This window comes from Chinchilla lanigera, unplaced genomic scaffold (genome assembly GCF_000276665.1).
Source record: "Chinchilla lanigera isolate Chin_1 unplaced genomic scaffold, ChiLan1.0 scaffold00083, whole genome shotgun sequence".
NCBI classification, from domain to species: Eukaryota; Metazoa; Chordata; class Mammalia; order Rodentia; family Chinchillidae; genus Chinchilla; species Chinchilla lanigera.
The window spans coordinates 2603313-2614967 of NW_004955484.1; the positions used below are offsets into that span (position 1 = coordinate 2603313).

General features: G+C 45.4%; 1 protein-coding gene across 2 annotated transcripts in view; it reads left to right on the forward strand.

The window, feature by feature from the left end:
- Wdr59 (WD repeat domain 59) overlaps window positions 1–11655 on the forward strand; it is a 91497-nt gene that overhangs the window by 26808 nt on the left and 53034 nt on the right. For both annotated transcript variants that reach the window (XM_005403454.2, XM_005403455.2), the window contains exons 4-7: window positions 3127–3212; window positions 4207–4287; window positions 6403–6440; window positions 9648–9736. In XM_005403454.2, the coding sequence (XP_005403511.1) occupies window positions 3127–3212; window positions 4207–4287; window positions 6403–6440; window positions 9648–9736 (294 nt within the window). The remainder of the gene's footprint in view (window positions 1–3126; window positions 3213–4206; window positions 4288–6402; window positions 6441–9647; window positions 9737–11655) is intronic.

An 11655-nucleotide genomic window follows, 5' to 3' on the forward strand; every position in this document is an offset into this window, starting at 1 on the left:
CATTTATCTGTGTGGAATACATTCCAATGTCCCCTGTGGATGCCACAAACTGTAGATGGTTCTGAGCTCTATATATGATGTATAAATACGTATGATAAAGTTTAACAGATGAGTTAGGCACAATAAGAGACCAACAGCAGTCAGATGCAGTGGCCCCACACCTATAATCTCAGCTATTTGGGAGTCTGTGGCAGGAGGATCACAAGTTTGAGCCCAGCATGTACAACTTAGTGAGACTCTCAAAATAAAGAATAAAAAGGTCTGAGGATGTAACTCAGTGCTACAGCACCTGTGGGTTCAATCCCCAGTGCTGCCACAGGTAGATAGATAGATAGATAGATAGATAGATAGATAGATAGATAAAAATAGGGGCTGGGGATTTAGCTCAGCGGCAAAGCGCCTGCCTGGCAAGTGCAAGGTCGTGAGTTCGGTTCCCGGTACCGGAGAAAAACCAAAAAAACGAAAAAAAAATAGATAAAAATAGTAAGAGCTGTCAACAGTAACTCATAGATCTTAGCAACCTCAGCATACAATTTTTTTCTTTTATTAAGTCATGAAATCTCAACCCCTTTTGCAACATTTTTCTCTAATTAAAAAAAATTTGGCATACCTGAGTTGCCAGCTTGATTACTCTTTTACTTTGGAGCCTTTATTGAGTAAAATAAGGGTTAGTTGAGCTTAGGCACTGCGATACCACAGTAGTCAGTCCCATAACTGTAGTGGTTCCTGTGTGACTAACATGCAGGCAGCGTATACACTGTGGATATGCTGGATAAACCAGTGAGTCCCCTTCTAGGCTCATGCTCATCAGAACAATGTACAATTTAAAAACCTGTAAATTACGTGTTTCTAGAATTCTCCATTTAATATTTTTGGACCACAAATGTCCATGGATAACCAAAGCACAAAAACAAAGTCTAATGGGAAATTACTATAATCGTTTTTAAAGTCAACAATTTAGTGTCCGTTACTACATGCAGAATGCTGTGAGACCATGGGTGCTGTTTAGTTCCAGAGTATTTCTGTCACTCCAGAGGAAAACCCCTCCCCATTAAGCAGTGCCTCCCCTTTACCTGCTACAGACCACCAGCCTGCTTTCTGTCTCTTTGGGTTTAGTCTGGATATTTTGCATAAATGGAGTTGTGTTTTAATAGATGAGCTTTTGTGTCTGGCCTTTTATTTTAGCTTAATGTTTGAGAGTTCATCTACAGTATAGCAGGTATCAGAACTTTGTTCCTCTTTATAGTGGAATGTTCTATCCACCCAGTGACATTTTAGTTGGCTGTTACGAATAGTGCTGATCTGGACACATGATATGTGGATGTGCTTGTTTTCATTTCTTCTGAGTGGACGCTGGGAAGTGGGCTTAGAGTGCCACAAGGTAACTCTGTGTTTATGGGGGATTGAACCTAGGAGCTGCTAGGCAAGTGCTCTGCCCCTGACCTATATCCCTGGTCCTTTAAAAAAATATTTTTTTAATTTTTGAGACAACATCTTGCTGAGTTGCTCCAGGCAGAGGTTGAACTTCTGATAGCTCTGCCTCAGCCTCCCAACTAGCTGGGATTACAAGCATATAATGCCTCAACCAGCTCTGTTTGAATTCTTGAAGGAACTACCAAACTGTTTCTACGGTGGCTAAACTGTTTTATATTCCCATCAGTAAAGCGCAAGAGTTCCACTTTTTCCATATTCTTACCAAAGTTTGTCATTGTCTGTGTTTTTAAAATTTAAGTCATAGCCGCACCTAGTGGGGGTGAAGTGGCACATTATTTTGAATTGTACTTACATGTCTGTAATTGGCTTCAAATGCATGGCAATCCATCTCGGCCTCCTGAGTGCTGAGATTAGAGGTGTGCACCACCATGCCCGGCAGTGTTTTTCTTGTTCTTGGTTGGAAGGCAGCCTTTTTCAGGAGTAACAGCTTTAGAGTTGTGCAAACCTGAGGTCAAGTCCTAGGCTGAACACGCTTTTGAGCAAGGCTTTCAACCTGCCGAGCCTTGGTTGGCTCATGTATTACATGGGTGATGGCACCTACTGTTCAGGGTAGTGGGAAAGGTCAGGGGTCGTATTTGTTAAGTTGCCTAGTGGTACATAGCCAGGGACTAGGAGACCCTCTGGAAATGGTAGAGAATGTTATTACAAGATAAGGGACTTTAGTTTCCATTCTGTTTCCATTGGAATCCATTTTTTCCCATTTTGAATCCTAACCTTTTCATAAGAACTTTACCTATTTTAGATTTGGAAACTGACATTTCAGGATAAAAGTTCAGAACTTTATATGTATGTCTGTCTCAGCTAAAATGAAAATCAGTCTATTATATATTCAGCTCAAAAATTATTAAGTAGTCTGCCATTGTTCTTAGTCTGTTACTAACCTTTATGCACTTCAAGTCAGGTGTGGTGGCACATAGCTGTAATCCCAGCTACTCAGGAGGCTGAGGCAGGATGATCACAAATTAGAAGCCAGTCCAGACAACTTAAGGAGACCTTGTCTCCAAAGACAAGATGATTTTTTTTATTTTAAAGGAAAAGAAAAGAAAATAACAAGAACCAAGACAGAAACAAAGCAACACTAAAACAATAAAAATGATAAAGAATTTCAAAACAAGGTGGTAGGGAATTAACAATGGTTGTTATATTACATATTGTTATCTTCAACAAAGTTGCTCAGATTACCAGATGTAAGGATGAAAAATTGACCAAACAATTAAAGAGAATAAAAAATAATAAACATTAGAGATGATACAGAATCACTAAGCTACATGACCAGCCCTTTAAAAAGTCATTTTGGTTTGATGATTTTTAAAAGGGCTGAGCATGTAGCTCAGTGATGGAATATTTTCCTTAGCATGCTTGAGACCCTGGTAATTTAAAAAAAAAAAAAAAAAAAGCGATATTTCCCTCTTGAAATTCATAACCCAGTGTGCTGGGCGGAGGGTAGCTCGAGCTAATGTTAACCATACTGATTTTTAGTGGCTTTTTCAAGTTCAACCTGTAGGATCTCTGCCAGGCAAGTTGGCTTCTACCTGACTTCCTTTTCTCCCCGTTAACCAGATGGGAGTGAGAGTGTTTATTTCCTGTGCATGTTATGCTACCCGCTGCCTGCTCTCCCTTGTTTCTTCTCAGAGTAACCAGCGGGTTGACCTTTACAAGTGGAAGGATGGCAGTGGGGAAGTGGGCACAACCCTGCAGGGCCACACCCGTGTCATCAGGTAGGTACCTGCCCTCCACGGCCCCTTTGCCTGTCTCACTTGGTCACGGCCCCTTGCGGGGTGAAACAGAGATGCTAATGTGGCTTGCCCCGCTGTGCTGCACTGGCCCAGTCGCCAACAGGAATTGGTGTCCCCTAAGGTGATGACAGAGAACCCAGCAAAGAACCACCAGTGTTGAGGAAGCATCACCCATGCACCGCTGACCCTGATCCCTGATGATAGAGGCAGCCCAGTCCAGAGGAGAGGATTAGAGCTGACCTTTGCCACAGGAGGGGGGCGACATTATATGACAGAAGCCCGTTTCATCTACAGTGCCCAGCCAGTGAGCAGCGGCGGCTCTTGGCTTTTTCTCTGCAGCTGTGGGTACCACACAGGGCTTCAGCATCTCAGTCTGTGCCCCCAACGCAATTGCCCCCACTCAGGCTAACCAAGGTGTCACTGTTCTGGTCAGGGGACACTCTCTGGAGAGTGGCAGCAGGGGTGCAGGGTGGGTGACAATGACCTGGGGGTGCGGGTGGGAAGGACTGACACCTGGCTGTGTGCAGGGCATCCCAATGGCAGCTGCCTTTCAGGAGGTGAGGGGGTGAGAGCCCCCGCCCTCCCGCAGTGCTGTGTGGCCATGGGAAGGTTATTATTGGTTTACCCAAGGTGGCTGTGCTTGAATCTGATTTGGAAAAAGATAAGATTACTTTATGTGTTCTTCCTTTATTTACTTTCTGGTGAGCGGGGTCTGTGTGTTTAAGTTGAAACGCTGCACTTTGTGGGGAGTGGGCGGTAGCATTGGCTGGCGACTGCAGGGAGGACCTGAAAGCATCCTTCCAACCTCAGTAGTTTACTTTCAGAGAACTAAGGAGCTCCCCAGGCTGAAGTGCGTCAAAGCCCACCGACAATGATGTTTTGCTGTTTGAAGCCACCAGAGGCTAGATTTTCCAGTGCTTTGAAACCAGAAACTGAAGTTTTTATTTTGTTCGTCCTGTTTATTTCTGTGTCCCAGTGACTTGGACTGGGCAGTGTTCGAGCCAGATCTCCTGGTCACCAGCTCTGTGGACACCTACATCTACATTTGGGATATCAAGTAAGAACCGTGAAGAGCATAGCCACTTGGGTGTGGGGTGATATGAGACCTTTGGTTTAGAGACTGAGTGTCTTAGTCTGGTTTTCTTGAGATGTAACCCAAGGGCCAGGAACATAGCTCAGTGGCACAAGCACCTGCCTGACAAGTGCAAGGTCCTGAGTTCGATTCCTGGTACCAAAAAAAAAAATACCACATCAGATGTAACCCGAGACAAGGACTTGAGTGCCACACGGGGCAAGAAGTGCTGGGAGGGGCTGGGGGAAGACAGGCAGCATCCGGAGGCCTGCAGCGAGGGACCCTCCTGGGAGTAGTAATTTTCCTGCTGAGCACTGGGTGCTGGAGCACAGGTCTTTCTGCGGCCCTGTCCTGCTGAAGGCTGAGAAACAGTGCTACCCCCTTGTCACTGTGAAGGACGGAGCTCAGGGTCTGAATTCCCTGGCACCTCAGCTGTCAGAGTTCTGCAGAGCAGGCCTCAGCAGCCAGAAATCCCTTGGCAAAGCAGCCTGAGTCCTGGCGTTTGGAAGCTGAGCTAGGGTTCATTGAAGTGGCGAGTGACAGCGGGGGATTTGCTGGGAGCACAGATACATCTGCCTCAGTGGGCAGTGCTGGGACATCTGCTCACCTCATGCCCATTGTGAGGTTGCTGTGCCCATCTCTTAAAGGAAGTCAAGAGTCACCCTTGTGGAGGAAGGAGGAAGGGAGTTCCCAGCCGGGCCGCACATCCTCAGAATAGCGCTGCCCTTGGTGTGCGATGCCCTCTTCCCCCGAGCCGCGTTACTCTGCTTCCGTCTTGGCAGTGACCTGGGGCCTTTTTCCTGGAAGGCGGGGACTGCAGGGAGAAGGAAGCCAGCTGTTGGGTGGAGCAGAGGAGCGGGAGCTCCTGGGAGGCAGGTGCGTGCGGCTGACTGGACCAAGCACTACAGACAGAGCAGCACTTCCGTGCCATTGCTGTAAAGGCAGCTCCCAGGGCTGAAGCTCAGGAACCATGGGACTGGAAGAGGGAAACCTTTGTCTGTTTTGTTTTGAGACATGGTCTCACTCGGTAGTTTAGAGGGCTCGAATTCACTATGTAGCCAAGCTGGCCTTGAACTCACAGTAATCCTCCTGCCTCAGCCTCCTGAGTGGTGGGATGACAGACATGCGCCATCACTGCTGGCTCATCTTGGCCATTTTTAAGTAGCCGTTGCGCAGTGTTCAGTAGTTACTGTGCAGTAGACCCCCAGAACTTCCTCATCTCGCAGAACTGCAAACTCAGTACCCACTAGACAGCAGCTCCCTAGTGCCCGTTACCCAGCCGCTCGCAGCCATCGCTCCGGCCTGTTGGTTCGGATGGATTTGATCACTGTAGTGACCACCCAGAAGACTCATGCAGTATTTGTCTTTTTGTGACTGGCTTATTTCACGTAGCTTCATCTCAAGGCTCATCTGTGTTGTAGCTGAAGGAATGTTGTTCCTATGCTGCAGGAAGGAATTTCCTTCCTTTTTAAGAACATTCCACTGTGGGAACCCGCTACATTGTTTATCCATTCATTGCTTGCTTCTACCTCTTGGCTCTTGGGAACAGCCAGAGTGGTTTTTAATCCGCCTTTGCGGTGCTGTTGGGAGAGGTCTTGCAGTTACACTGTTACGCCTCTCACCTTGTTGCCATTAGGGGAAGTGACACTGGGCAGGGATTCTTCCCCCGCACACAGTGGGGCTGCCCAGGCCATGCTGAATCACATAATCTACTTCTTATGTAATGATTTGAAATTCAGACTCAGCCTCAACCAAAATGGCCGAGAAAGTTCAAAACAGATCTCTCTTTATATATCTCTACATACATATATGAGTTATATCATATATATATATATTTATATGTATGTTTTTTGAGACAGGATCTCACTGTGTAACCCAGGCTGGCTTTAACCTTGTGACCTTCCTGTCTCAGCCTCCCTAGTGTTGCAATTACAGGTGCGCACCAGGTGCATACCAGCATGCCTAGCTTTTTAAGGCCCTCACAGCAGATTTAACTCTGAGTTCCCACTAAGAGAAAAGTAGTATGTGCAAAGGTAGAAAAGCACCAGGTATTTGGCGTCTTAGGAATTGGGCATTTGACTTTTGGTTTTTATATTTCAGAGACACAAGGAAACCTACTGTTGCACTATCTGCTGTAGGTGAGTGTGTTAACGCCCCCCCTAACTTGCCTCATTCCATTCTTTGCTTCCCATCCCTTCCCACCCATTCCTCCTCACACTCAAACACCCACACCCCGTTCTGCCAGACTGGGTGCGATTAGATGTCCCGTGTTGAGAGGGCTTACCCAGGGAGCCAGAGTCAGGACAATTGAGTGTTGATCAGGAACTTTTTCGAGAACTCAAGGACAGGAGCCAGATTAGCTCGCAAACTTTTTATGTGGAAAATGTCAACTGAGTATAAAAACAGAAGAAAATGAAGTGCCCTGTTCATGATCAGCTGCAACAGTTGTCATCATACATAGTTTTATTTTTAGTTCTGCGATTGAATCCAGGATTTTCACACTGAGCTATATCCCCAGCCTTGTTTTTATTTTTTATATTTATTTTAGTTTTTCAGATAGGGTCTCACTGAACTGCTAAGTTACCCAGGCTGGGCTTGAATCTGCAGTTCTCCTGCCTCAGCCTCTCAGAGAGCTGAATCTTGCTTCATCGTTACCTTCACTCAGCCTTCTACCCCTACCCTCATTCAGTATATATTCTTACGAAAGAAGAATGTCTTAAAAAAAACACAACTCTACAATGAACATACCTATAAATATTAACAGTTCTTTAATATCACAAAATATCTAAGCAGTATTCAAGTTTCCCCAATAATTATAAGTTGTTTGAATCCGAACTTTTTTTCATTTTAGAGATAGGGTTTCACTATGCAGTTCAGGGTGGCCTTGAACTCACTTTGTAGCCCAGGCTGGCCTTGAACTCATGGCAGTCCTCCTGCCTCAGCCTCCCGAGTGCTGGGATTACAGAGGTAAGCCACCACACCTGGCTGAATCAAAATACAAATAAAGTCTATCTTGGCAAGTGGTTGATATAGTTCTCGTCTTTTTTATTTGGTAGGTGTTTTTTTCCTCTCCTTTTTGGTTTTGTTTTTCTTTTCTGAACTTTATTTATTGAAGAAACAAAGTCATTAGTCCTGTGATCCCCCACCCACCCACAACCTAAGTTATATAGCTTGGATGAACACGTCCTTGAAATTACTTTCTGGTCTACCTGTTTTCATTGCTTATTGAATGTTTTCTTTAGACCTGACTGTTTGTGAAGTTATCCATTTGGGCTATCAGGGAATATTCCTGCCACTTCCTCATGGTAGAACATGGACACAGGCCTGGCGTAACATACAGTGAGGATCATCAGTATTTTGGAATCCTTGATAAAAACATGGTTCCTGTCTCTTTAAAATTAGTGTGTGTAATGCATAATAGTGACATTTATATGGGGGAAAATGTTTTTTCTTGATCATTTTTAATCCCCTTACTGTTGGGTGCATGGATATGGGAGTCAGGCACCTCTCATGCTTCTGTGCCAGATGCTTAGTGGTTGTTGATCTGGCCAATCCCTCTGGGTACTGATGGTCTGTGACATCACTGGCTGCTGAGGGTAAAGAACTGAATAAACAGACAAATGGTCTGTATGTGTCTCACTCACATTCCCCTGACTTCATTACTCTACAGCTTTCTGAGTTAGATTGGTTTTAGAGAAACCCTAAAAAGGAAGCCAATATTTTTCAGTCCACTTGTTCTGATTGCTTTCTTTTTTGTTATGGGGCCTTCTAAAAAAACAGAAGTAGGAGGTCACTTTCCTTTTTGCACCTAGGTGAGGTTTCCCAGTGGTGGCAGGGCTGCCCCAGGAGAAAAAGGGCAAATGAGAGGCTTGTGGACCTTTAAGTTGCTCCATCTAACATCCCCCAGAGGTGCAGCCTTGAGTGCTGTCTGCTCCCCAGGGTCTGTGATCCCCATTTGCCTGCCAGTGAGCACGATGTTTTTGCCCTTCATGGTTCCAGGAAATCATGCCTCGGTGTGCTACAGAGTGATTCCTAGCCTGAGAGCTCTTGCAGGCTGGGACTTCTGTCTGATTCTGGTGTCACAGTCATGGGAAAGCAAGTTGGATTGGAGGCTTTCAGAATCTTTTGGGAGCGTGGTCTTCCGATGAGTCCTCTTTCAGGAAAGGCATGCTCACTTGGAACTCTTCAAGTAACTGTCAAGAAGAGATGGAACAGCTGGGTGCGGTGGTACACAGCTATAAGGCCGGCACTTGAGGCTAAGGCAGGAGGATTGCAAGTTTGAATCCTACCTAGATAATTCAGCAAGACTGTGTCTTTTTTTTTTTTGTTTTTCTCTGGTACCGGGAACCAAACTCACGACCTTGCGCTTGCCAGGCAGGCGCTTTGCCGCTGAGCTAAATCCCCAGCCCCAAGATTGTGTCTTAAAATAAAAAAAAAGTAAAGTAAAAAGGGCTGCGGATGGTAGAGTACCCTGGGGTTCAATACCCAGTATGGTTAAGAAAAAGGGGAGATGGAGCAAGCTCTTCTTACTTTCCCTAGCTAATTTATCTTCAGTGGTCTCCATCTTTTGCTCTTAGATAATTTAAGGTACCTAATGTCTCAAGAAAAAAATGAGATAGATTAGATCAAAGGGGATAGAGGCAGGTTTGATAATGGTACCCAATTACAGGTAGATAGGAGGCATAAGTTCTGGTTTCTACAGCCTACTAGCATTACTGCAGTTCACAACACTTTACATATTGTATGTTTCATAAAGAACTGAAGAGAAGAGTATGGAGGTTCCCAACAAAAAGAAATCACAAATGATTTAAAGAGATGAAATGCTGATTACCCCACGGGGATCATTACGCATTGCATGTGTGTATCAAAGTACGAGTACTCGGGCAGAATTGGTCCACACTGGGGCAGATTCGTCAGCCGAGCTCCAGCTAGAGGCTACGTTCTTCCAAGACTGTCTCTCAGAAGCAACAACTCCAAAAAAAGAGTGAGAAGACACAGGCCTGAGAGCTGGAGCGCTTGTGGTGTCATTGGGATGAGGGTCAGATTGTGGGGCAGGTCAGTTACCAACCATTTTTCTGCTGCATTTTTTTGCTGATTCTGCTCAGAGTACCTCTGGATTTTTCTCGGAGATCATTTCCCTAATTAGGTAACTGTGGTCCTGTTCCCATGTTAATTCACTCACTCCTGACTTCTTTTTTCTGTAATGGTGGAGCGGGTACAGTCATAGGGGCTGGAGGGCTTCTGTGCTTATTGAGCCAGAACTCATTATCCAGCTCCCCTGGACGTGTATCACTGCTTCCGAGAGCTGAGGACAGTGCCTCTCTTCCCCTGGTTTTCTTTTGCAGCTGGTGCCTCCCAAGTCAAGTGGAATAAAAAAAATGCTAACTGCCTTGCCACCAGCCACGATGGGGATGTGCGGATATGGGATAAGCGCGTGAGTAACCTTTTCTCCTCATAGTTGGTCTTTAGTGCCTCCCGGAGGGTGGAAAAGCAGGTCATGAGACCCAAGATATTGTGAGTCTTGAGGGGCCCAGGAACTCTGCAGCGCAGTGAGTTGTTGTTTGAAGCTCACAGTACCAGGCGCCATTTGCTTCTCAAACAAATTGCTGTTGAACGAAGGCAGGAAAGTAAGGCATTGTGATCAGTGGCTAAAAAAATGAACCTGGCCTGACCTGCGCTAGAGTCTCACTTTGCTCCTCCTAAGGAGGACATCAGGAAAGTCACTATAACTTCTGTAAGGCTCAGTTTTCTTATCTTCAGAATGGAAGATAATATGGTGAATGCATCACTGAGGTGAAGCTTTTGGAACTTGGCACTCCTGGAATGATCAGAAGTCTTCATTCTGTGCCCCTGTTTGCAGAGGAAAACTAATTGTTCCAGGGGTTGTTCCTGGAGGAGGAGGGAACTTGTTATGTTCCATCCCCCTTAGAAGTCTAGACAGCCCCTCAGCTGCAGAGCAGCTTGCAGATTGATTGAATATTGCAGCAGCCCATGCGCTGAAGGCACGAAAAGGTGCTGGTGCTGGGTGTGGTGGAGTCAATTGGAATTTCGATGTGTTGGCATCAGAATGTGATACCGAGAAAGAGCCTTCCGCTTGTCTTGCTGCCAGAGTTGGGTAATAAAGCCTCGAGCAGTCAACTTTGTACGTCCTGAGGTGTAAACACGGCTTCCTGCTTTGAGAAATTCGGGGTGAGAGATCCTCGGGCTCTTTGCAGGGGCATGGAAGCCCTGACCCAGGTGCTGACCCCACCGTTTCTGCTTTGCCGTGTCACGCAGGGAGTGTTGAGAGGAGGGAAGCGAGGCAGAGACTGGATGTGGCAGGTCAGGACCTGGTGGGGATGCTGTGTGCCCGGCACAGCTCTCTGCCTCAGGTGGCTTTCAGGGCACAAGGTGAATTTACAGGAGTTGGGTGGCTGCGTCTTCTGCATTTTAGTTTCTTCTGTCCCTTTTAGGTCCCTTTCTGGTGATAGCCATTTTCCCCTTCTCTTTCTTTCTTAAATTGTTACTTGGCTTCATTCAGTTTGTCACTGTAATAGCATTTCCATATAGTCAATGGTTTAAATAAAATATATTTGTTAATTTGCAGTGCCTCTATGTTTGTCATAGACTTTTCAGAGACACAGGCAAATAGTGTGGTATGGAACCATGAACTCTCTTGGTTCCTGTCTCCTTATTTTGTAGACTAGACTAGGCTGTTCTTTTCTAGTCTCCTGAGTGGCCCTCTCATAGTGCTAACTCGCCTCTGCCTTTTATCTATTTGTTGAAAAAATTTTAACTCTTCTTTTTTATTGATACATAGGCCTTCTCAGGCAGGTTGTGAACTTGCGGATGGTGTTTTCTTTTCCCTGGCACTTTCTAGTGTCAAAGCATCAGTGAAGGCAGCAGCCATCGTGGGGTTAGAAAAGATCAGTGTCAGTGGAGACGTTGGATTTCCACCCGCTTACGTATGGCTAACGATACTGACATTCACTAAGCACCCTGCACATAGGCATCTTTCTTAGAGCTTTGCATGTATTGATTATTTTCTTTTTAAAGCTAGCCTTTCCAGTGGGGACTGTTCAGATCCCTATTTTACAGATGAGTATACTGAGACACAGTTTGATGGCGGGACTGGAGCCTGGGGAGGTTACTTTTGGATACTGTGCTCTTTGTAGATTAATGCAAATTATAGAAGTAACACACACAGGCTGTTTGTAGGGGGAATTCTAAAACAGGAAAAATCACTCATAATCATACTACCAGAGACAAATGCTAACATTTTGGGGTTTTTTCCCTATGCTTAAAAAAAATATGGCTTATCATATTGTATGCCTAGTTGTGTGTGCTTTTTTTCATTTAAAATTACAACCTGCC